The sequence below is a fragment of the Anabrus simplex genome, chromosome 1, assembly GCF_040414725.1.
Source record: "Anabrus simplex isolate iqAnaSimp1 chromosome 1, ASM4041472v1, whole genome shotgun sequence".
Classification (NCBI taxonomy): Eukaryota; Metazoa; Arthropoda; class Insecta; order Orthoptera; family Tettigoniidae; genus Anabrus; species Anabrus simplex.
Genome location: NC_090265.1, coordinates 645,467,677 through 645,495,258, shown reverse-complemented (window position 1 = coordinate 645,495,258; position 27,582 = coordinate 645,467,677). Strand labels below are relative to the sequence as shown.

The 27,582-nt window shown below is 38.0% G+C and overlaps 1 protein-coding gene across 1 annotated transcript in view; it reads right to left on the bottom strand.

The window, feature by feature from the left end:
* Window positions 1-27,582, bottom strand: part of Nrd1 (Nardilysin) — a 197,490-nt gene that overhangs the window by 54,158 nt on the left and 115,750 nt on the right. Inside the window, exons 17-18 of the mRNA XM_067135758.2 lie at window positions 14,936-15,079; window positions 7,932-8,068 (exon numbers count right to left, since the gene is read on the bottom strand). Coding sequence (XP_066991859.2) covers window positions 7,932-8,068; window positions 14,936-15,079 — 281 coding nt within the window. The remainder of the gene's footprint in view (window positions 1-7,931; window positions 8,069-14,935; window positions 15,080-27,582) is intronic.

The following is a 27,582-nucleotide window of genomic DNA, read 5'->3' as shown; positions in this document are numbered from 1 at the left end:
TCTGGCAGTATCTGAGCTACAAACATCTAGAAAGGTTCGAGAGGTTGAAGGTAACTTATTCAAAATGAGCTCTCTGCCACTCAAGTATACTCCCTTCTGCCATGTATAAGAGTTGTCTAGAGAAGCATTCTATGAGGAATAACTGAGACTATATCTACAGAGAGTTTTACTCAACTGAAAACATAACAAAAATATGAATGGACACAAGGTGGACATAAGCTAAGTCAGTTAATGACGAGTTCCACCGCAAGAGGTGTAGCAAAAAGACATATGTCAGCTTGAGGTGTGGCAACCAATGTGATAGGTACCATGTGCTAAGTTGCAGACAGCGTTTGGAATTGCTAGTAAAATTTTGTACTGGTGATTGATGTAAGGTTTACTTTATGCACACTGTGTGCAATGAAATATCTATTTATTTTTCCTATTGGGCTATGTTACGTCCTCTAAATGAACAATAGGCTAAAAAGTAAATTCAATCCCTCTTGCAGAAGTTGTAAGATCTAGAAATTGAATTGTACGCAGCCACGTCAAGTGTCCAGAAACTGAGGCCATTTCAACTTATTTCCAAAGCAACTCAAAACGTTCTTGAAATATAACTTAGGCAAAATAAAGTGGTGTACTTCATGGTGGGATGGGGCCAGTATATTTCGAAAACACACACACACACACACGCGCGAGTTCAAAGAGTTGTACTTGAACTGGTTTTTCAAGGTTTCCTATTCCACACCTGAAAAACGTTCAAATTGGGGATATCTCAAGATCATGGCAACTTCCGTCTTAATCCCAATACAGTAAAGCCTCATACATTGAAGTCACTGGGACACATAATTCAGACTATGAATTATGTGATTTTGAATTAACCGCCAACTCGTAATTCAGAAATGCCAACACTTGCCACGTCATAAAATATTCTAAGACCCATTAAGCATGCAATTAACCTTGAATCACAGTTTAAATCTTTCAAATGCCATGGAAAAGAACTATTTCCAAAATGTCCAACAAGGTGCATTTACAGTATTCAAATAATGCACTTGGATGACTCACTGACAAACATAATCTCATGCAACGAAAGGAAAAAACAAGCATGATCCAAAAACGAGAAGAAATCCATGCTTGCTCCCCTGTGCAAGTCTTTATTTCATTAGATTGCTGTACTGTATGCATTTTAGATGTCCTGTACTTGCACGGAAAGTACCCGATGCCCTTAAAACATTGTAGCTTATCAAACTTTCCTATGATGAGGGGAGAAATTCTCTTGCTTCTGTCTGCATTACAACACAGTACAGTGACCCTCCTTGTATGATTTCACACTGTAGCACTTCTCTCGTAATTCAGAAATGCCAACCCTTGCCACGTCACAAAGTATTCTAAGACCCATTAATGCATGCAATCACCTTAATTCACAGTTTAAACCTTTCAAATGCCATAGAAAAAAACTATTTCCAAAATTTATCCAACAAGTGCATTTACATTATTAAAATAATGCACTTGGATAAATTACTGGCAAACATAACCTCATGCATAGAAAGGAAAAACACACGATTCAAAGACGAGGCCAAATTATGCTGGCTCCCCTGTGCAAATGCTTTATTTTTAGGATTACTGTACTGTTTGCATTTTTTAACTGCCTTGTACTTGCACGGAAAGTGCCCTACGCCCTTAAAACATCGTGGCTTATCGAACTTTCCTATGACGAAAGGAGGAGGTCTCTCACTTCTGTGTGCATTGCAACACAGTACAATGACCCCCACCCTTGTACAATTTTGCGGCTGGCACTTCTCTCCTTTAAAACCGTAAGTCCGTTTGGGCTCGGCATTTTAAAAAAAATGCAGTTTCATCGGCATTGACAATATTGCTCGGTGCGTACGAACTGATTATACGAGCCATGCTTTTTCGCCAACTGACGGCATCGCCAGTGTTCGCAGGTTCTACTTTTCCGCACACTGCCTGCTACGAGATATGTGGCCTTCCTTAAAACACCGAATACAAAAGAATTACGATTTTACTCTAACTTAGCAAATATGAAGCACACTGTAGACACACCGAAGTGAGTGAAAGTACGGAAAGCTACCCTGGCACGTTCCAGAAGACACGTTCTATCATGACGCAGATAAATTCTGAACTTAAATTACTCTGTAAAATAATACTTCTTCTTCATCAATTCCCTTTTCCAGATTCTCTCTGGGTAGGGTAGTGTACCAAAGCCCTCCACCTTACTCGATATTTCCACCATTCCTCTTCTAGTACTTTATTGTTATCGACTCCTCTATTTGCAATACAGTCCACAACAGAGCTCCTCCATCTCATTCTAGGCCGTCCCCTAGGCCTCTTTCCAGTCTCTATATCCATGAATGTTCTCTTTGGTATTCCCTCCTGACATTCTCGATCTTTTGAGGTGAGTCACGTAAAAACGTTTACGTTATAAGACGTAATTTTATATATATATATATCGCCTCTTCAGTTAAGTGATAGTTTATTACATTCCTATTATTTCAGGTCCGCATTGAACTGGGAACGTTGTACTTGTTAACATCTTAAAGGACTGATTGCTCATTTCCACCTCACTAGGATTGCTCCATTAAGCGACTCTGAAGATTTTATTGAAGTATTTTTAATACAATTCTACGTCACGTTTTAAGAAGTGTGATAAATTAAGCTAATGTTTCTTCAAGACTATTTTATTTTTAAGTTGTTGTTCTTTTAAATCCACGTTATTTTATTAATGAACAAACCGGTTTGCATATGTTTTTATTTAAGATTTATGACTCACAAGTCTCGGACTTGTAGAAAATATGGACTTTGAGAGAGTATAATCGCAACACAGTTTTAGGTTGTTAATGTGGTTTTAAATTGTGTTCAATTTGACTTATATGATTGCCAATTTTTCCAAGAACCTATTTCAGCTGACGATGACGCAAAGGGGCGTCGAAAATAGTTCTGATTGAAATATATGTTGTAAATTAATCTAAACAACAGTTTTTATGTATTGAATAAGGTGGATCCTAATTATAATAAAAGTTGTCACCAGCCCCTTCCTGGAGGTACAGAAAGAAACTACCATGGGGCTGGCATGTAACAGTATTCTATCTCATCTTGTCTTTCCCTGTATGCTCCTCAAGAACCTCATTTCAGCTGCTTGTATCTTACTTTGGTTCCGCTTAGTCAATGTCCATGCTGCTGAAGCATAGGTCAGTATAGGTTTATAACAGGACGAGTATAAAACTTTCTTGCACTTCATTGGCACATCTTTGTTCCATACAATGTCTCTCACACACTGGTAGAAACTTGCAGACTTCTGTATTCTTAAATCAATTTCTCCATCTAAATTTCCATCTTGTGACATCACGCTGCCCAAATATTAAAATTGTTTCACTACTTCAAGGGGTTCATTTCTTATTTTTATTACTCCCCTGGATTTTCTGTTACCTCTTGTCATGATCAAGGTCTTCCTTTTTGCAGTACTAATCTTCATTTCAAAATTTCTTATCTCCTCATTCCATAAATCCACTTGTGTCTGTACTTCCTCTTCATGATCTCCCAAAACTGCAATGTCATCAACAAAGAGCATAGACTTTACTTGCTCGCCCACCATCTTCTCCTTGATATTATGTTGAATTCTATCCATGATGATAATGCAGAGTAAGGGAGACAATGCACTTCCCTATCTTAAACCTGTCTCAACTCTGAACCATTCAGTTTGACCCACTTTGGTTCTAACACAGCTTTTGCAATTTTTATACAATGCTATTACCATCTGCATTGTTTCATTCCCAATCTGTGCCTCTGTCAATGTCTTCCATACCAAATTCCTTGGGACACTGTCATATGTCTTTTCAATATCTAGAAACGTTACTATCACGTCCTTTCCCTATTCCCAATACCTTTCCATCATTTGACACAATGTAAATATTGGGTCAAATGTGGACCTGCCTCTTCTGAATCCATACTGGTGTTTCTATGGTGGCCTTGTCAATTCCAGCTGCCTTGCCTTGTTTCATTCTTTTAGTGGCCCACTCAATCTCTGCCATGGACACCTCATTTTCCTTATCTTCCATCTGCACTAAATCTGGTTCTTCAATTTCTCCTTGTACCAAGGTATTTTGCACGTTGTAAAACTGTTCAAAGTATTTTCCCTACCTCTGCAATATATCCTACTTCTGTGTCATCACTTCCTCCTGTTCATTTTTAATGAAGTTAGCACCTTCACCTGGGTTTTTCTTCTCTTTAACCCACTGGAATAAGATCTTTTTGCTTCCGGTTGTATCTTCTTACAGAGATTCAGTGAATTTTTGCCAGCATTTCTTCTTCTTGAACCACCTTGGAGTACTCCTTCTTGCAGTGCGTGTATTCTATTTTGCATTCTGTTGTTCTGTTTCTCAGCCATCTTTTCCAAGCTTGTTTCTTCCTTTTAACTATATCTTTTACCCTGTCACTCCACCAAGGCATTTCTTGATCTTTCTTCCTTCCTGATACTCTTCCAAAGGTCTTTTCTGCAGACTCCATCATGACTGTTTTGAAGTACGCCCATTCTTCTTTGACCCTTCTGTTGTCTTCCTTAGGTATATTTGTTTTAATGTGTGTCTGGAACTCTTCATTTATTTCATTCTCCTGGAATTTCCACATCCTTAGCTTTCTCTGACCAATCTCAGTCATCTTTTGTATCTTTCCCATCTTTAACTTAGCTAGCACAAATCTTGTGATCTCCTTCAAAAGATTTACTTAGGAAGGTTGTTACATCTACCAACATTTTCCTGTTAACTTTCTCGACCAAAAGTAATCTATCAGAGTTTTGATTTTGTTATCCTAACTATATCTTGTTTCTTCTGACTGTTGTTCTTTCAAAACCATGTCTTACTAATGATCAGCTCATTTCTTCTACAAAAGTCAACCAAAATATCTCCAGCCTTGTTTCTCATCCCATATCTACATGGATCTATAATATCTTCATCTCCTTTTCTTTCCTGACCTACTTGGGCATTCATGTCTCCTATGATCACAACTCGTTTGTCCTGTATATGGCTTTCCAGATATTCAAGGTATTCCTCTAGCCATCTGTATTTCCTGTTTGTGGGGCACACCCTTGAATTAATCTGTAACAACAGTTTCAAGTCTCAATCTGACCTTAATCAACCTTCATTCAAGTTTAAAAACTTCATGTTAATTCCGTATTGAACCGAGAATCTAATGGAAACAGAGAGGTCCACCTATTCCATACCATACAATGTTATAAGATAAATTATAACATTTTATTATTCTTAGTACCGGTTTTGATGCTAATGTGCATCATCATCAGCCAAAAATAAGAAAAACATACAATGACAAGGCTACAAAAAAACAATGCATAACGTATACACAAATTTTACAAAACTGATAAGACTTAATTAAAAAACAAGATCTGTAAACATTAACTTATGACTTAAACCTAAAAAATAGCACCAACTGTCTTAAAACTTTGAATATACGTCCTCTTGACAAAAGTCCTCTGAATCTAAAAACGTTAAATCGTGTACGAGCAGATTAAATTGTGCCGAGGACAAAAACCAATGCTTCACTATCACGAAAGTCCAAGAGCATTTTTTCTTATTTTGTAAATACATATGTATAAAAGGTATTCTTGCTGAACATCCATTGAGTATTGGAGTAACAGGTGCAAAACTTAAGAAACCATTTTTCTATTGGTTAAAAATGGTTGTCATTAAAATAACGTAACCAGTCAAAAGACGTAACCACTTCTAGTACTAAAAAAGAAGAACATGAGGGAACTTCAGACAGTGTTTTGCGTAATAAAACATAGGTCTTCTCTAACTTAAAGAACCTGGCTGGATTCAGTTGCTAAGTAATAAATAACAAGATATTTTTTTATATTTTTAATGAAAAATGGCAGACACCGTGTTTCCAGGGTACTGAACGATGTTCTCGGTTCAAATCGGGACCTGAAGCAAATAAAAAGAAAAGAATGTCAAGAAAGGCTTTTTAAAAGGTCTAGTCGTAAGAATTAACGTGAATAAGAAACTCACCTCTGGCAGCGTATATTATGTGTGTTTTTAGACGTTAGAGAAGACACTGAGAGCCGCAAGACACCGTGACCAATGAACCTGCATTGGAGGGGAAGGCAGCGGGAAGCAGATCATGGGAGGTAGTGAGAAGGAGTGGGAGGGGCTTAAAGCTAATGGCAATGAAGGAAGGAGGAAAGAGGGAGGGGAATTATGCAGGGCGATGCGGCGAGAGGGCGTGGCGTGAGAACGTTTTCTGTATGCTTTGAAAAACTGATTTGCTATTGGAAGCTTTTCTGCATCTGACAAAACGTTATCAAAAAATCGAACAATACTCTTGGTTTCTCAGAAATATCATTGAGATTTAAACCAGCATTAAAGTATTGATCCAGGTGAATGAAACAGCTCTCAGTGATGTCAAGCAAAGTACCATTATTAATAACCTGTAAAATTGTGAGATCCTGATCAATGCTAGTAAAATTATGTTGAAAATCTTTCATATGCTGCCCCATTGCTGAAAACCTATTGTATCTAACGGCATTAACGTGTTCCGCGTATCTAATTTTAAAACTTCGTCCTGTTTGTCCAAGATAAGAACTGCTGCAGTCATGGCAGCATAATCTGTACACTCCATAACTATGAAAAACATGATTTCTATTTAATGAAGTGGAGTTATGCAGGATGTCAATACTTCTATTAGAAGTTCTCGTTCCGTCTTCAAGCAGAGCTGTCGAAATGCGCCGTTGTCTCCTTACAATATTGTTGTGGCCGCTCTGTGCTTTATGATTTCCGAGATTCTCTAAACCATAGGTACCTATTGGAAGTATTGATATCCTGCATAACTCCACTTCATTAAATAGAAATATAAACATCTAACCCTGGACAAAATGTGGACGTCTTATAAGTGCGAACATTTGACGAAACTCGTTCTGTCTTCAAGCAGAGCTGTCGAAATGCGCCACTGTCTCCTTACAATACTGTTGTGGCCGCTCTCTGCTTTATGATTTCCGAGATTTTCTAAACAATAGGTACCTACCACCCGAATGCGACGCTAAGATGATCCCTTATGCAAGTTCACCGCCGATCGCTTTTCTAGTACAGTACTTGCTCTAATTATCGCAATGACGGGGCGTTAACACCAAGATCCATAAGTATGCCATAGCCGTCCTTTCGTGAGATAATGTTTATTAAAAAACGATTGATCGAGGATTTAGTGTTGATGGGACTGAAATTTCTGGATGGTTGATCCGGGAAATCGTTTCTTCGAGGAACGGATAATGTGGGATTTTTACAACGTGATTTAATTACAACGCTCACGGGACAACGTAATTTGAACGCATATTCCTGGAAAACTTAAGTTTCCAGGAACGGATAATCGAGGTTCCACTGTACAAATGTAGTAAGATATATCTGTAGAAGAAGCATCGATCTTTCATTTGATGCGTGTATCTATTGAGTATTTATCGATTACGTATGATATATCGCGTCTGAAAAACCAACAAGTTCTGTTGTTGACATCATGGCTGCGAATGCGAATTCAAAAATTAACAATGTTTTATCGAATGATGATACAGAAAGTTTAGTCTCGTTAAGCTAATATTATTGATGGTGGGTTTGTGTGAGAAGACATGGGTAATTACAGAGGCCAAAGGGAAATGTTTACAGCAAATTATGGGTCTCTCACATTGCTGCAAATAACTAGTTATGTCCTGTGTGAAAAATGTTCAGTTGTTTTCTACTACCGAGTTCGTAAAGATGATAGTAGTATAGGCAGATATTAATGCTCAACATGGCGTGCGGTCACACAGTGTGATATTTCCGTTCCGATCAAGGGCCTGGCCTGAAGAGACACTGGTGTCAGAATTTTACCCTGAAGAGAAATTCTTTAAAAATATGCTGGTAAATCACCTGACGTAGATCAGAACCTCATTGACTTACCTATGTTTACCTGCTTGGCAATTAACAGTAACTGAATATCCGACAATTCCAAATGTGTCCCTGAGCATACAGTATACGTGGTAACCCAGCTGCTCTTTGGTTCGGAGATGATCAAAGATAGGTTCATCCATCAACAACTGGAAAGTAAGAAAATAAACCTGGTATTATAAAAGACAAATAAAACACTACTACCAACAAAAATTACTTGGCAATTAGCAGTTTATCAACAGAGTCTCTGTGCATCTTTGACCACCAGTCCCCCAAACATCTTTAGATACAAAAGTTGTACTACTCACTAGATCAGGGTTCTGTGAGACACACTGCAATACGAAATCACTAACAAGTTCAACCCATCACTTTAGTAATCTTCTTCATGTATTCCACCTTTACAATACAATTTGAGTCTTTATTAAGGACTACATTAAAATCAATCCATGTTTCATCCCTAGCAGGACATCATCAGTCAACACATGAATAACATAGAAACTGGTACAAATACACAATGAAATATGCGTTCACTTTATAGATAAAAAAATAGATGTAAGATGTCTTGTCCAAAAAAAATCAAATGTGAGTGCAACTGCGTGATAAAAATCTTGAGGAATCTGTCCATATGTTGAACATAATTGATGCTGATGGACTGAGTTGTTCAAAAACATGGAACATTCAATTTATAGGTGAATAATAATAATAATCATACAGCCTCAGCTACCATGTGCAGACATTTCAATTTGACGCCATCTCGCTGTCTGTTCGTCAATTTCGACGTTCCATTTTACTCTAGGCCCACTAGATGGCCGACCGAGTAAACCGAAACTCTCCTGGGCATCTATGGCTGAGATTTAATTAATTTTGTCGGGTAAACACCAAATGTGTCACCAGAGATCTTTTACATGCCGACATCGTACGACATGGAGTGTCGAATGGACTTTTTTCTGCCCTTCAAAAATCCGACTACCTCTGCCGGGTTTGACTAGGACTGTATGGTTCCCAATACGTGTTTCATATGTATCGCAGCATTTTTTTCTATTTTTAGGTCAGGGCTTACTTATGCAGTACTCTGCCAACAACCATACATGGAGAACTTCTTATATCGTACATAGGTAATAGGGCATCCATCAGGAATTCATTGAAGTTTACTGGCATTTTATCTAAACTGAATGTCTCTCCTAGTGATATTCTAGTCAGTTTTGATGTTGTGTCTCTGCTAGGGCTCCAATCATGGACACCTTGTCTCTGTCGGATAAAATCTTTATTGGTGACATTGTTAATCTGTTTCACCTTTTCCTCACCACCACATATTTCAATTGTTATGGTACAATAGCCTTTGGTTGTGGCACCATACACAACCATTAACATGGCTCAAGGGAGATAGGGTCATCTTCCCAATTCCTTCACTTCAGTAATTCCTGTCTGGCGCGACCACGTCGTGGGGGTGGGCACCCTACACTTCAGTAGGCCAGAGTGATAGGATGGCTGAGTTCAGTCGGGGACTCAGTCTCGTGGGGTATAACACGGAACCCATGCCCAGGGATATGGGTGAAGACCTCAACAGCAGTGAAGGCGGAAGTGAAAATCACTGGTACGGTGAATCTGGCGGAAGAGGCAATATCTGATCCCTGAGAACTGACTCAGGGCCTGCTGCCTTGCAGGTTGATAGGGGACTATTAAAGGCTAAAGGAGATAAACCTGGCAGAAAAATCTTTGGACGTGATGGGTCCAGCAAGCCAAAAAACCCCAAAAACCAAAACCCCATGGCACTTAATGCCCTTCAAAGGGCCTTGGCCTGCCCAGCGACCGCTGCTCAGTCCGAAGGCCTGCAGATTACGAGGGACGACACATCCTCTCAGCAGTTATTCTGGGCTTTCGAGACCGGGGCCGCCATTTCACCATTAGATAGCTCCTCGATTATAATCACATAGGCTGAGTGGACCTAGAACCAGCCCTCAGGTCGAGAGAAAAATCCCTGACCTGGCCAGGAATCGAACCCGTGGCCTCCGAGCGAGAGGCAGGCACGCTACCCCTACACCACGGGGCCGGCCCAGCAAGTCAACTTCTGAATAATTTAGAATTGCTTTCAAAACTAAACGAGGCCTCAGATGGAAATATTGTAATCACCAGAATAATGACTCTAGTTCCCTCCTTGGTAATGATATTAATGATGGTTCAATACTCGATGTTCCATCACAACCAAAGAAGAGAACACACAAAACTCGTTTAAGACTGTAATCAAAATTGCCATGCTAAACATCTGACACTAACTGGCAAAATAGAGGGACTTAATAAAAACAAGGAGCATAAACATACTGGGACTCAATGAAACCAAGTGGAAGAGAAAAGGATCAAAGGAACTCAGAGAGGGATATCATCTATTCTGGTCAGGTGGAGATCAAACAGAAAATGGAGTTGGTGTTGTTATGCATCATCAAATGAAAGATCGTGTAGTAGAAGTAAAATATGTTTCTGATCAGATTCTTCACAAAATGCTAAAATTGGATTCTTCCCAGAACATCAACATCATTCAGTGCTACGTACCACAGACTGGTTGTGAAGAAGGAAAAGAACCTTTTGAAGAAGACATAGAGGAAAGAATAAAAGGAGATGGAACGATTATCATAGGGGATATGAATGCTCAGTAGGGACTGTGAGAGATGGATATGAAAGTATTCTAGGAGCACATGGATGGGATCCACGAAACCCAGAACAAACTAGACTACTTGATCTCTGTCTGAGGAACAACCTTGTAATAGGGAACTCATGGTATCAAAAACAAAAAAGCCATAAGGTCACAAGATATGGATGGGATGGAAAAAGTGAATCTCTTATAGACTATTTTTTGATCGAGAAACAACTACAAAATAGACTGTTAGACTTAAAACTGATTCCTAGTGTCTCCCTGGAAAGTGATCATAGACTCCTCATTGAATACTTCAAGTTTAACAAGTTGAAAGAAGTAAGAACCACACAGGTAAAGAAATTCAAGACATGGAAGCTGAAGGACAATGATAGAATAATAGAGTTCCAAGAAAAGATCAAAACAGTGCTATCAAAGACAGATGAAAGAACAGCTGAGGAGGAATGGAAGGATCTCAAAGAAAATCAAGTAATGATAACTGAGAAGGTATGTGGACGAACCAGTGGCACAAGAAGACACAAGGAAACTCCATGGTGGAATGACAGAACAAGAACAGCTGTCCTGAACAGAACAACATGTTTAGAAAATATTTCAAGGACTGGACTGACCATAATAAGGAACTATACAGGGTTGCAAAAAACAAGCAAAACGAGTTGTTACAGTAGAACGAGAGAAGTGGTTGAACAAGTGGAATGATGAATTGAAAGAGGATGTTAATAGTAATAAGAAAATGTTTATGGGGTGATGAAAAATAGAAAACGAGATAAAGAACACTCCAAATACCAAGGAGATGATAATGAAAATCTGATCACTGAAGATGATAAGATCAAAGAAACTTGGAGGACTTACTTTGATGAATTGCTAAATGTGAATTGCATGCAGCCTACACAAAAAAACAGTACTATCTCACACAAGTCTGCCTCTGACAACAGGTTGGACTAACATGGAGTGATGTAGAATATGCCTGGAAATACATCAAAACCAGAAAAACATCTGGTGCTGATGAAAGTAATGGAGAAATGATCAAGGCTATGGGCATTTCTGGAAAACAATGGATCTACAGACTCTTTCGTAAGATCAGGAAAGAAGGGGACATACCAGTAGATTGGGAAACAGGCATCATAATTTTAATTTTCAAGAAGGAGAAAGAAATGTTTCAACTATAGAGGCACCACTTTAACATCTCAAGTTGGTAAACTTTATGAAAGAATTATAGAGTGCAAAATCGACCCCTTATTGAAGAGAACCTCTTTGAAGAACAGTATGGATTCAGGAAGGGGAGATCAACAACTGATTTAATCTTTACTGTCCGTCAGTTAATCGAAAAATACAACAAACACAACCGAGATTTGTGGTTAGCCTTTCTAGATATCAAGAAAGCATTTGATGCTGTGAACACAGAGAAGGTGTGGGAAACACTGAAGAAAATTGGAATACAGGATGACATGATACACAGGATGAAGAATTTGTATGAAGATGCCTGCATAAAGTCAAAACACCTGTAGAAATGACTGAAACCTTTGATATAAAATCTGGGTTAAGACAGGGTGGTATTTTGTCTCCTCTTTTCATCACTGTGATGAATGAGATTCAGAGAAAAGTTCACCAAACTATTGGAGGTAAGAAAATTAAATTTATCTTGTTCGCTGACAATATAAGCTTGTGGGGAGACTCTAAAGAAGACCTTCAAGAACAAATAAACTCCTGGACAGAAGCTGCTCTCATTTTCAGCCAAGAGAAAAGTGAGGTTATGGTCATGAAAAGATACAGACAACCAGTGGAACACAATGAAATGGAGGGGAAACAACTACAGATGAACCATAAATTCAAATATCTTGGAAGTGTTATCTCTGATACTGGTTCTATAGACAAGGAAATTTCCCACAGAATTCAGACAGGTAGCAACTTCTACAAAATAGTTAAAGACATAATATGGAACAAGAAAATAACAAAATGTAAGAGAGTCATTCATGAAACCTATTACGTACCAATCCTGACCTATAGTTGTGAAACATGGACCATGAGAAATGAAGATGTTAGTAGAATCCAGGCAGCAGAAATGAGATTTATCCGTAACATCATTGGTAAAACACGGAGGGACAGAGTCCGAGGAAATCCGCAAGCAGGCTCAAATTGTAAGACTACAGGACAGAATAACAGCGCAGCAACTAAGATGGTATGGACATATGCGAAGCATGGGAGATAACAGATTACCGAAAGAAATGTATAATCTAAAACTTGAAGACAAAAGACTAAAAGGGCGACCAAGACTGAGGTACAAGGAGATGGTGAAGATTGGCACTGAACAGCGAGGACATACTTTGGAAAGCAATGAAGAAGGAGAGAAGTTCAGAGACCGCAACTGGTGGAGAAGCCTCATTCATCGACCCATCGAGAGAGAGAGAGAGAGAGAGAGAGAGAGAGAGAGAGAGAGAGAGAGAGTAGGTGTAGGTCGAGTCATAAGTAATGGCAACTATTTTTTTTTCTCGCGAACAGGAGACAACACGGATAATCTAAGATATGCATTTGGAAACGCACTGTATGTACTTGCATATGATGCCACAAGGTGGTGTATGTAAACAACAGTGTGGGTCTAAGCATGCCCCCAAGTTCAATGTGTGAGTGATGGCATCACAAAATGGAAGTCAACAAGCAGGAGCAACGATCATGTATGAAAATAGCAGTTCTCCGCGGCAGAAATGCACATCAATGCCATGCAGAGCTACGGGAAGCATGAGGTGTGCATGCCATGCCCTAAAGTACAATGGTGAGGTGGGTGGAGACGTTCAAACGGGGTAGAGTATCAACTGCCGATTTGCCTTGCCCACACGTGCAGCGAATGGTTTTCAGCGCCTGCCCTACCACTGGCAACACACAGTGGAAACCTTGGGTGATTATTTTGAAGGTCTGTAACGAGTGGAGATGTGTCCTTTGTATGTAGTCTATATCATAATAAAACAATGTTTACCAATGGCCGTGTTCTGTCACTTTCCTACGAGAATTTCCTGAAGTCATAATTTGTCTTCAGGCACTATGCATAAGTACGTGCCCTATATTTCCGAATGCATATTTTAGATTTTCCGTTTTTCCCCTACCAGGCTACAGAGAGGATACTGGAAAGTAGGATAAGGTTGAGGGTTGAAAATCAGATACAGGAAAATCAGTTTGGTTTCAGAAGTGGAAGGTCAACAATAGAGCCCATTTTCATTATAAGACAACTAATGGAAAAGCAATGGGAGTAAGGGAATGATATGGTGATGATATTCATTGAAATTCAAAAGGCATATGACAGTGTCCCCAGGACTAAAGTTTGGGACAGTCTAGTGAAAAAAGGAATTTGACAGGGATTAATAAAAATGATCATGGCAATGTACAAGGAATGTTGTAGTTGCATGCAAACAGAAGTTGGCAGGACAAGTTGGTTCAAAATCACTAGTGGGCTGAGACAGAGAAGTGTTCTATTGCCAATCCTGTTTACAATAGTAATGGATGACATCATGAGAACAGCAAACGCAATGTATGGAAGAAGAGATATGAACATCATGTTATTTGCAGATGATATTGTGATTTGGGGAGAAGAGGACATGAAGGTTCAAGAACAGTTGGATGTGGTGAATGGGAAGATCGAAGGATGTTGATTGAAAATAAGTGTAGGAAAGAGTAAGACTATTGTTATGACTAGAGGGGAGAAAGAAGGGAAAGGTCAGATTAGACTTGCAGACAAGCCCTGGAAGTAGTGGAGACGTTCAAATACCTGGGGAGTGAATTAATGGAGAATGCTCGACTAGATGCTGAGATCAGTAAGAGGATTCAATCTATAAGCTGTTTCTATCATAGTGTAAGAAAAGTGTTATGGGACAAAGATGTGCCAATGGAAGTAAAGGAAACTATGTACAAGATGTATTACGTACTCATAACAACTTACAGAGCAGAAACTTGGACAATGACAAAGAAGGATAAGAGTCGAATACAGGCAGACGAAATTAAGTTCTTGAGGAGTATGATACAGAAGAGTAGAAAAGACAAAATAAGGAATGTGAAAATCTGGGAAAAAATTGGAGTGGAAAAAATGAATGATAGAATGAGAAGAGACGACTAAGATGGTTTGGGCACATAAAGTGAAAGAATGCCAAAAAAGGTGATGGAAATGTAAATGCAAGGAAGGAGAGGCCGTGGACAACCACGAATGAGATGGAAGGACGCAATCCAATGTAGTATTATAGAAAGAAACCTTGACTGGAACACAGTGTTGGAGGAGGAGTGGTGGAAAGACATAAGTAAGTGGAGAGGAACCATATTTGCCCCTACCAGGCTACAGATGGATAAAGGGAAATGATGATGATGATGATTATGATGATGGCATACTCACCATGAGAAGTTCTATTATACAAGAGTTCCTGATAGTAGCAAGACCAGACTGGTAGTAGTTGGTTATAATGCTATTACTATCTTCTTCATTGTACGATTTCACACTGCAGTATGTGTAACCAAGTGGAATCTGAGCTACCCTCATCTGTAACACAATGGCAGCATTCTCACAACACACCTCTAGATAAAATCAGCAACTAAATACATACAAAAAATAAAATAATTAAAACAATACTGAAACAACACTCAAAAAGGAAAAATCCAGAAAAAGATAATTTACATAGGCAAGGATACAATAAACACACATACAGAGGGATGTATTAACTATTGCATGTTTCTGTGGTCGTTGGTAATGCAGTGTGTTGTCTGAAAATGAAGAGAAGTGTATTAAGACAATCATGAACAACCAGTCCTTGAGCCAGATAAATTAAGCATACGCAGTTAAAATCCCCAGCCCAGGCAGGAATTGAAGCTGGCCCTCTAAACAGAAGACCAAGAAGCTGACCATTCAGCAAAGGAGTGCCACTATTACTATTATGTTCTAAGGGACAAATATTATTTGCCCCAACAATGTTTAAAATGAACAAACAGATAAAACCAAACATGTAATACATAAATAGGCCATTTTTCACACTTCGAAGTTATACTTAACAAAGGTAACTATGACAATGGCAGAGTAGACGCATGCGCTATACAGCTGTTGATAACAATGCCCGTGTGTCATTTCTTACCAAATACAGTAGATCTTTTGAAAAATAAGTCTATGTTAAAAGCTGCTGTGGACTGCCAAGCTTGAATATTTTAATTTTGGCCTACTAATCATTTTGTGGTGGTTACCTTTCACGCAAATGTACAAATAAGGGGACAACGTAGGGTTCAAATAAAATACAGTGAAACCTCATTAGTGCGTTCCTCATTAACACATTTTCCCGCTTAGCACGTCGTAAATTCGAAATCCCGATTCTCACTGTATTATTTATTTCCCATTTGTCTTCTGCTATTGTTTTCTCTGTAACCTGCTGTCATATTTTTTAAAATTTTAATATTCACTTCGCCTTTGAGCGCTAAGCTTCTGTTTCTATAATACTTCATTGTGTATCTCTTCAACTCTGCACGTGAAGCGCTTGGTCCTGCTTAGTCCTGCGCCCTGTGGCAGCAATTCTAACTGCGTCTGTTCGAACCAATGAGCTTTAGCTAGCAGTGACTGAGAGAGAGCATTACTCGGCCATCATTCTGTGATCTGGCACAATGGGAGAAGCTGGTGATGTGAGGCAGCGTCGCGTCCTGGCTTTAGCTAGGATTATGGACCCTGGATGAGTACACTAATTTGAGGGTGTTATCACCCTCAGAAGCTTTTGTTTAGTCATCCTCAAATTTTCTTATGGATTTGTGTGAATAGTTTTTGAATAATCTTCTAAAAATCCACGCCTATGATGGGTATCTTCTAACACGTGATACCATATTACTACGTGCATCTTCAGAACTGTAAGCCACGCTCATTTATTTTAAGCTTGGATTTTTCATCATGGACAGTGAATAATGTTCTTAAGCAAGCATCTGATTCTCGTGGTCCTCCACGTGTTTGGTTAACTTCTAGAAATTACGTCCCTATTCTGAACATTTAAATGGTCTTCTTCTTCTCAAAATTAAATATGTAATTGCATTTCTCCTTGTGTTTTGAATTTAAATCTCCTAAAAGGTCTTGCGTTATTTTAATCTGTTATGTTAAACCGTTCACAGACTATGTAATTGAATTGGTGACATATTTTTATTATTAACACCAGCAGGCACCTTTGCCCTATTACGTATTGCCTAATAGGCGGAAAAACAATGTTAAAGGCGGTTTAACGACCATGCGAGTTTCCGCAAGTGTTTTAAAATTTTGCTTATATCGCCTTTTCTTTTATTTTAATTTAATTTGTCATTCTTGAGTTATGGGATCAACTAGATTCTCCTTTGTTGATCTCACGAAAGCTTCTAATTGTTGTGTATTGTTTTGGGATTGGTCGTTCCGTGTTTTGGTTTTCACGTTGCCATGGTGATGATGTTAAATTCCATCTTGGGAGTGATGATTATGATATGCTTGCGGAAGCTCCATGGAAGATAGTCGATACTAAAAAAGTGTAAATTAAAGCTAAAAGAAGAAATCTTATCATTTGAGTGTGTAATTCTATTTGAATAAGGAAAACCATGAAGTTAGCGAAGTATTAGTTATGTTATTCTAAGCTGCTGTAATTGTAATCTTTTTCTTTTCTTTTCTTTTCTTTTGCGTTGGCCGACCGTGTTTTAAATAATTTTAATATTCCTAAGCTGTTAATTTAATTTATATTCTAGAGATTTTCTTCATAACTCATATGAGGACGACACCTAAATTTTGAGATTTCTATTTTATTTTTTTAATTAAAATTGCTTACTTTTCCTTAAAAGGTGTTTTCCTTTGAACAACTCTTGAAACAATCGTACAGTACAGGGATGTGTATAGATCCACGATTAGTAAGTGACACCTTGCCCTTCTTAAGGTAAGTCTCTTTTCTGTTTTCACTTTAATATTGTGCTTTTTGGGGGGTAAATTTGTTTCTTAGGGATTTTTTAACTTGTGCCTGCTCATTCCAGTACCATGGCAGCACAGGCTAACCATGGTTTCAGACCACACAGACTTCAACGCCTTAATGATCACGGACACCAGGGTGGGTTGATATGGTTTCTTGCTGACATTTTGAAAACGATCAGTTTTATTTTGAAATGTATGAAACTAAACTTACATCAAATGGAAAGATGAATCATGAATGAAGGCATACTGAATCAAATTGGTAAGAGAACAATTTGGCTAAATTTGACGAGAAGAAGAGATAGAATGACAGAACACATCTTAACCCAAAGAGACACATGTATGGGTATATATAAACCAACGTGAAATTGAAATATATATTTCACTTATTTCTAATATGCTCTTCAGGCCTCCTCTCTCAGTACCTTTCGAGTGAACCCTTCCAAATATCATGACCTTGAATTAGCAGCGCGGCTTTGTTAGTTCCGCTCACAGTGCGAGAGAAACATCAACTGGGTAAATTTCAACTGTGCACACGCTCATACGTCTCAGAATCCCACTCTTGTTTATTGTTAACTACTTTGTTTTCATGAACGAACAGTGCAGTATACTTTATAGTATGTGTGCATTTTTTGGCAAGTTTACACAACATTTTAGTGAAATTCAGGAAGTGAACATGTATCACTCTATGACGCAAAACAACATTATAAACCTGCTGCCCCCAAGGAAGACAGTGATATCTCGGCTAGTGGTGACTGTCATACCATATAAACTTCATGGTTTTGATCCGTATTGAATTGTGATCACAATAATAATCATTAAATTAATGTTGTAATGGTCCACCTTTTCAATACTATAATATGCAATATTTTTTCATTACATTACTAAACTAGGGACTAGTTTCTGCCTTGGCTGGCCATCTTCAGCCTTAATGTAATACATCTAATAACTAAACAAATGTACAAACACACAACTGACATAAAAACAAATGTACAAACACACAATTGACATTAAAATCTGGGATTAACTAAGAGTAAAACATACATACATACATACATTATCATTATAGACTGTTATGCCTTTCAGCGTTCAGTCTGTAAGCCTCTGAGAATTTACTAAACGTCGCCACAATCCTCGATTTGCAACTAGTGTTGTGGCCTCATTTAGTTCTATACCTCTTATCTTTAAATCGTTAGAAACCGAGTCTAACCATCATCATCTTTGTCTCCCTCTTCTTCTCTTATCCTCCATAGCAGAGTCCATTATTCTCCTAGGTAACCTATCCTCCTCCATTCGAGAAAAATTTGAAAAATAAATTAAGCTCTAAATTCTTAGCATTTGGAGTATGCTCATCATCCACACTCTTTCTTGCATTAATATTCATGGAATAGTTAGTTCCATCACTGCTAATCATTACAATTTCAATTGGAAAACAGGAACTGGTAAATGTTGATTCTGTAGTCAGATCATCAATCACCAAATCTAATTGAGTGGTGTTAGCAGTATGCAAGCCACTGGATGCCACTGTAAATAACCACCAGCTGACACAGAACTGCTAGATGGTGTCATCAACCAACGTAAATAAAATGTTCCCGTAGTGCTTCTTAAAATTATGCTGAAATGCTGTTGGACATTGTCAGAACAGCACATGAAGATAAGGTTAATTTGTGGTTGGTATAAATTCGCAATTCTCTGTGGTGTCCATGAAGTTAACCTGAATAAAAGATAGATAAAATTAGATAAATTTAATGAATTGAAGGAGAGAGCATGTTAGTTAAATTGCATAGGTTATATGAGACTTACCTCTCGTTGCGGCATGTGTTGCACGGCCTATTGTTGTGTGCATCATACTAACGATTGTGAGATTCAAACGAAGGGGAGAGAGGCGTGGCAATGGGAGAGGGGGTGAAGAAAGGGGAGAAATATAGGGGAAAGGAGAGGGGTGGAGGGGAAGGGGGGAATTAAGGCGGGCCAAAGGATGTGGGAAAAGAGATGGCTGCTGAGGAAAGGTGCTGTGAATATTAGGAAAAACTGTATTATGACTTGTTGGTTTGACATTTCTAAAAATCGGAATTAGAAGGTCAAACAGGATATTTGGCTCTTCTGAAATGTCTTTAAGATTATGATTCAGGTTAAAATATTGATCTGTATGTATGAAGCAGCTTTCAATGATGTTAAGGAACGGTCCTTTGTTGATGATTTTGAGAATTTCCATATCTAGTTTTATGTCTATGAATTTGTGATTATAGTCATGCATATGCTGTCCTACAGCTGAAAATTTATTGTACTTCAGGGCATTGATGTGTTCCGAGTACCTTATATTAAAATTCCTCCCGGTCTGTCCGACATAAGAAGAATTACAACTGTTGTAAATAATCCTGTATACTCCTGATTTTGAAAAACTATTGAACTTGTTTATGGATGTGGTATTATGTAAGACTTGTGCATTCCTATTGTTGATTTTGAAAACTATTTCCACGTTGTGCTTTTTAAAGATGTTGGTCACTTTGCAAATTTGTTCATTGAACGTAAAGATAGAGAGGACTTGTTTCGTTTATCTTTTTTCAAAGTGGTAGAGGGGTGATATTTATATTTATTGATTATTTTTTCAATAAAGAAACTGTTGTATCCATTAGATTTAGCTATATTACGAATGGTGTTCAACTCATTTTTGAGGTCTCCATTAGACATTGGAACATTGAAGGCTCGGTACACCATGCTGTTGTATGCTGCTCATTTGTGAATTTGGGGGTGTGAAGAATCTTGATGGATTGCAGTGACTGTTTGGGTGGGTTTTCTGAAAATCTTATATCTTAAGTAGATTGAGTGCCTGATAATAGTTAAGTCTAAAAAATTAATTTTCCATTCAATTTCGGATTCAAATGTGAATTTTATATATGGATCAGTGTTATTTATATTAATGAGGGCTGTAGCAGTATCTGTGATGCTCTCATCCATAATTAGTAATTACTATGGTGTCATCTACATATCTTGCCCAGAAAAGGATGTTGTCAAAGTTATTATTATTATCAATGTTGGAGTGTTTCAAAAAATCCAAGTAAATCTCGGCTAAGACATATGAGGCCAGCGATCCCATAGCCAATCCTTCTTGTTGATAAATAACATTATCGAAAGTGAAGTAATTGTTGCTTATAACTAATTTGTGCATAGACATGAAATCCTGTATTTCTAATACACTTAGGCCGCTGTATTTGCTTAAATCGTTTTGAATGATACTGTATACCTTGTAGATTTGTAAGCTAGGATATATGTTTACAATATCGAATGAGTGGAGAGAATGATTGGATTGAATGTCAAACTTTTTAATTTATCAATCAATTCTTTAGTGTTTTTGACAGATTTGTTCGACAAAAAATCTTTGAATGTATTGTGATGCTTTATATAATGGACTCTGTCTATAGTTAATGGTCGGGCGAATGGGGTCGCCGGTTTTGTGTATCTTGGAGAGGGCTTCAGCGGTGGGTAAACCTGGGTTTATATTAATTCATTTCATTTTTTCTTGATCTGTCAATATATATGAAGTATTCTTGAGGGTCTGCTTAAGTTGATCTTGGATTCTCGGGGTAGGGTCCTTCTTTACTGTAGAGAATGAATTGATTTGTTTTGCTTACATATTCGTTTTTGTCCATTATTACGGTAGTGTTACCTTTATCTACTTTCATAATTATAAGATTATTATCATTGACTTTCTTTTTGAGAGCATGTATTTGCTTTTGTACAAGAATCGAATCCTTGTAGCTACTGTCATGAGTAGTAAGGGGTGAATTACGGGAGTTAATATTGTTTTTTGGTTAAGAATGGAGTTTAATTTTCATTTTACTTCAATTCTTACTTCATCTTGTTTATCTGCTGGCAATTTGCTAATGGCTAATTCTGCTTCTACTGTTGTAGTGATGGCTGTGTTCAGAGTATTAAAATTAGGCCAACTGTGTTTAGGGCCCCTGGCTAAAATGGAACTTTCATCTTCATTCAATGGTACCTTGGACAAATTTATGATCAGAGGGTGAAATTGGTTGGGCATGTTAGGCCTAGTGTTTTTGTTGGTTTCTTTATCACAGTTATTGTTGAGTTTAGAGTTCATTAAGGTATGCAGCTTTTTCTCTAGGGTTTGTTGTTTCTTTGATAATACAATAAATAATCTATTGTCAACTTGGGCTTGAAATAATTTCCAGTGAGCATCCGAAAGTAAACTTGTAGTTTTGAGGCAAGTCTCATATAATCTATGGTTAAAAAAAGGACTTTTTCTTGTACAAAAATTTGATCTCCTCTCTCAGCCAAATATTTCTTCAAAGTTGGGGTTTAGTAATTTGAAAAGAAGAACGATGATTCTTACACTTGGTTTTAAGAAACTTTTAAGAAACTTGCTTTTAACTATTTATTATCAGGCACCCAAGCTACTTAAGATATAAGATTTTCAGAAAACCCACCCAAATAGTCACTACAATCCGTCAAGATTCTTCACACCCCCAAATTCACAAATGAGCAGCATACAACAGCATGGTGTACCGAGCCTTCAATGTTCCAATGTCCAATAGAGACCTCAAAATTGAGTTGAACACCATTCGTAATATAGCTAAATCTAATGGATACAACAGTTTCTTTATTGAAAAAATAATCAATAAATATAATTATCGCCCCTCTACCACTTTGAAAAAAGATAAACGAAACAAGTCCTCTCTATCTTTACGTTCAATGAACAAATTTGCAAAGTGACCAACATCTTTAAAAAGCACAACGTGGAAATAGTTTTCAAAACCAACAATAGGAATGCATAAGTCTTACATAATACCACATCCATAAACAAGTTCAATAGTTTTTCAAAATCAGGAGTATACAGGATTATTTGCAACAGTTGTAATTCTTCTTATGTCAGACAGACCGGGAGGAATTTTAATATAAGGTACTCAGAACATATCAATGCCCTGAAGTACAATAAATTTTCAGTTGTAGGACAGCATATAATCACAAATTCAAAGACATAAAACAAGATACGGAAATTCTCAAAATCATCAACAAAGGACCGTTCCTTAACATCATTGAAAGCTGCTTCATACATACAATCAATATTTTAACCCGAATCGTAATCTTAATAACATTTCAGAAAAGCCAAATTTCCTATTTGACCTTCTAATTCCGATTTTTAGAAACATCAAACCAACAAGTCATAATTCAGTTTTTCATTATATTCACTGCACCTTTCCTCAGTAGCCATCTCTTTTCCCACATCCTTTGGCCCACCTTAATTCCCCCCCCCCCTTCCCCTCCACCCCCTCTCCTTTCCCGAACCTCCCCCTTGCCCCACCCCCACCCCCTTGCCCCTCTCTCTCTCCTTGCCCGCCCCTTCCTTTGAATCTCACAACCATTAGTATGAGGCACACAACAAGAGGCCACGCACCACATGCCGCAACGAGAGGTAAGTCTCATATAACCTATGCCATTTGACTTCATGGACACCACAAGGGTTTGTAGTCTGAGGAATCCCTGTTTGTTTGTGTGTGTTTAATATAGAGTACTTACGATTGCTATTGTGGTTGTGATGCACTAGCTTTGGCTGCCTGGCATGCACTGTGTCGTGTTCTTCTGGTGTTATTGTCCGCTGCTGTAAGGGGAATGGAGGGGTGAGGAATGAGGGGAGTTGTTGTGGTGGGGGTAGGGGTAGAGTTGGGCGTGTCGATCATCTGTGTGTTGGCGCGTGCTGGATGTTGTTTATTGATTATTTTAAGATAATAGTTTTTTAGTGCGGGGATAATTTTATTGAATATGGTATTGGTTTTTTCTGTGATTTCATTTATGTTGTAATTAGAGCTGGTATATTGGTCTAGTGATATGTATAGTTCTTCTGTTATATTGAGTAAGGGACCTTTGGGGTTTATGTTAAGTATTGTCATGTCGTATATTAGTTAATATATTCAAAAAACACAACCTACAAAAAGCGTTCCAAACATCACACAACAGTACTAATATATTACATAATACCAAGACAATCAATAACACTAATAAATATCACCACTCAGGAGTATACCGTATCAAATGTAATAACTGTGAAATAAGTTACATAGGACGTACTGGGAGGAATTTTGCAATCAGGTACAATGAACACGTTGCTATGAAACACAATCATTTTTCTGCAATACGTCAACATATCGACGAATATAAACATAATTTCACGAACATTGAAAACGACATGACAATACTTAACATAAACCCCAAAGGTCCCTTACTCAATATAACAGAAGAACTATACATATCACTAGACCAATATACCAGCTCTAATTACAACATAAATGAAATCACAGAAAAAACCAATACCATATTCAATAAAATTATCCCCGCACTAAAAAACTATTATCTTAAAATAATCAATAAACAACATCCAGCACGCGCCAACACACAGATGATCGACACGCCCAACTCTACCCCTACCCCCACCACAACAACTCCCCTCATTCCTCACCCCTCCATTCCCCTTACAGCAGCGGACAATAACACCAGAAGAACACGACACAGTGCATGCCAGGCAGCCAAAGCTAGTGCATCACAACCACAATAGCAATCGTAAGTACTCTATATTAAACACACACAAACACACAGGGATTCCTCAGACTACAAATTCTTAATTTCATTTTTCGTTTCTTACAGACACACATCGGCATTTATTGACCAGAGAAGACCCACCTTCCCGCACTTGACACTCACAGAATACAAATTACATTCAATACTCCAGCCATATTCAACCGCAGCTGCACACATCTACCTCGGACAATACATCAGACTTGTTATTAATGATTGATAAGTCAACCATAAACTAATGAATAAGCATAATATACAGCAGAAAGAAGAGTACCACTTACAAAAAAGCATAGACATTCTCCATATCATATTGAAGAAAATCAACTAATGCAAGACCGGAAACTTACTCTAAAAAATTGTTTCCTATTTACTGTAACGGATCTTACATTACATACATACATACATTATCATTATAGACTAGTATGCCTTTCAGCGTTCAGTCTGCAAGCCTCTGAGAATTTACTAAACGTCGCCACAATCCTCGATTTGCAACTAGTGTTGTGGCTTCATTTAGTTCTATACCTCTTATCTTTAAATCGTTAGAAACAGAGTCTAACCATCGTCGTCTTGGTCTCCCTCTACTTCTCTTACCCTCCATAACAGAGTCCATTATTCTCCTAGGTAACCTATCCTCCTCCATTCGCCTCACATGACCCCACCACCGAAGCCGGTTTATGCGTACAGCTTCATCCATCGAGTTCATTCCTAAATTAGCCTTTATATCCTCATTCCGAGTTCCCTCCTGCCATTGTTCCCACCTGTTTGTACCAGCAATCATTCTTGCTACTCTCATGTCTGTTACTTCTAACTTATGAATAAGATATCCTGAGTGCACCCAGCTTTCGCTCCCATAAAGCAAAGTTGGTCTGAAAACAGACCGATGTAAAGATAGTTTCGTTTGGGAGCTCACTTCCTTCTTACAGAATACTGCTGATCGCAACTGCGAGCTCACTGCATTAGCTTTACTACACCTTGATTCAATCTCACTTACTATATTACCATCCTGGGAGAACACACAACCTAAATACTTGAAATTATCGACCTGTTCTAGCTTTGTATCACCAATCTGACATTCAATTCTGTTGGATTTCTTACCTACTGACATCAATTTAGTCTTAGAGAGGCTAATTTTCATACCATACTCATTGCACCTATTTTCAAGTTCCAAGAAGTTAGACTGCAGGCTTTCGGCACAGTCTGCCATTAAGACCAAGTCGTCAGCATAGGCCAGGCTGCTTACTACATTTCCACCTAACTGAATCCCTCCCTGCCATTTTATACCTTTCAGCATATGATCCATGTAAACTACAAACAGCAAAGGTGAAAGATTACAGCCTTGTCTAACTCCTGTAAGTACCCTGAACCAAGAACTCATTCTACCATCAATTCTCACTGAAGCCCAATTGTCAACATAAATGCCTTTGATTGATTTTAATAATCTACCTTTAATTCCATAGTCCCCCAGTATAGCGAACATCTTTTCCCTCGGTAACCTGTCATATGCTTTCTCTAGATCTACGAAACATAAACACAACTGCCTATTCCTCTCGTAGCATTTTTCAATTACCTGGCGCATACTGAAAATCTGATCCTGACAGCCTCTCTGTGGTCTGAAACCACACTGGTTTTCATCCAACTTCCTCTCAACGACTGATCGTACCCTCCCTTCCAAGATGCCAGTGAATACTTTGCCTGGTATACTAATCAATGAGATACCTCGATAGTTGTTGCAATCCTTCCTGTTCCCTTGCTTATAGATAGGTGCAATTACTGCTTTTGTCCAATCTGAAGGTACCTTACCAACACTCCACGCTAATTTGACTACTCTATGAAGCCATTTCATCCCTGCCTTCCCACTATACTTCACCATTTCAGGTCTAATTTCATCTATTCCTGCTGCCTTATGACAATGGAGTTTATTTACTATCCTTTCCACTTCCTCAAGCATAATTTCACCAACATCATTTTCCTCCTCCCCATGAGCTTGACTGTTTGCAACACCACCATGATGATTTCCTTTTACATTGAGAAGATGTTCAAAATATTCCCTCCACCTCTCCAGTGATTCCCTGGGATCTGTTATGAGTTCACCTGAATTACTCAAAACACTGTTCATTTCCTTTTTCCCTCCCTTCCTAAGATTCTTTATTACTGTCCAGAAAGGTTTCCCTGCTGCTTGACCTAGCCTTTCCAGGTTATTACCAAAATCTTCCCATGACTTCTTTTTGGATTCAACAACTATTTGTTTCGCTCTGTTTCTTTCATCTACGTACAAATCCCTGTCTGCCTCGGCCCTTGTTTGGAGCCATTTCTGATAAGCCTTCTTTTTACGTTTACAGGCTGCTCTCACTTCATCATTCCACCAAGATGTTCGCCTTTTCCCATCTTTACACACAGTTGTTCCTAGGCATTCCCTTGCTGTTTCTACTACAGCATCCCTGTATGCCATTACATTACATTAATTTGCACATTTTAAGATGACATTCTACATGTACTATATATATTTTTAAGAGTGTTTATGTAACTGTACTTTTAATAATAGTCCATTTATACGATTTTCACATCATATTGAAGAAAATCAACGTACGCAAGACGAAAACTTATTCCAACAAAATGTTTCCTATTTATTTATTATAACGGATTTTATTGGACTGTACATTTTAAGACAACATTTTACATATTTCACATATATTTTTAAAAAAGTGTTTACATAACTGTACTTTTAATAACAACCCATTTACATGATTTTAGGCCTAAAAAAATTCACCTACACATTTCAGATTGTACATAGTCGAATTTACCCTGATGTATGCTCAATTAGAAGTAAGATATATCCTATCATTATGACTATTATTATGGACAAGGCAAATCAACTCATTGATTTATGTGAAGGTAACGGTGTACAGCTGAGGATGACTACATGTAAAAAATCGAAACCGGTACTGTAGATATTTGTATAAATAAATTTGTATTGATAAGGTGGAACCTTTATCGTCTATAACTTACGATAACGGTCAATACGGAAAATGAAACTGATAAATCAAGATATCTTCATGTGCCGCCCTGACAATTTCCAACAGAATTTCAGCATGATTTTAACAAGCACTATGGGAACATTTCATTTACGTTGGTTGATGTAGAAACACCATCTAGCAATTCTGCGTCAGCTAGTGGTTATATACAGTAGCGTCCAGTGGCTTGCATATTGCTAATACCACTCAATTAGATTTGATGATTGATGATCTGACTACAGATCAACATTTACCAGTTCCTGTTTTCCAATTGAAATTGTAATGATTAGCAGTGATAGAACTAACAATTCTATGAATATTAATGCAATAAAGTGTCTGGATGATCTCCAAATGCTAAGAATTTAGAGCCTAATTTATTTTTCAAATTTTACTCTTAGTTAATCCCAGATTTTAATGTTTTTTTTTTTTTTTGCTAGGGGCTTTACGTCGCACCGACACAGATAGGTCTTATGGCGACGATGGGATAGGAAAGGCCTA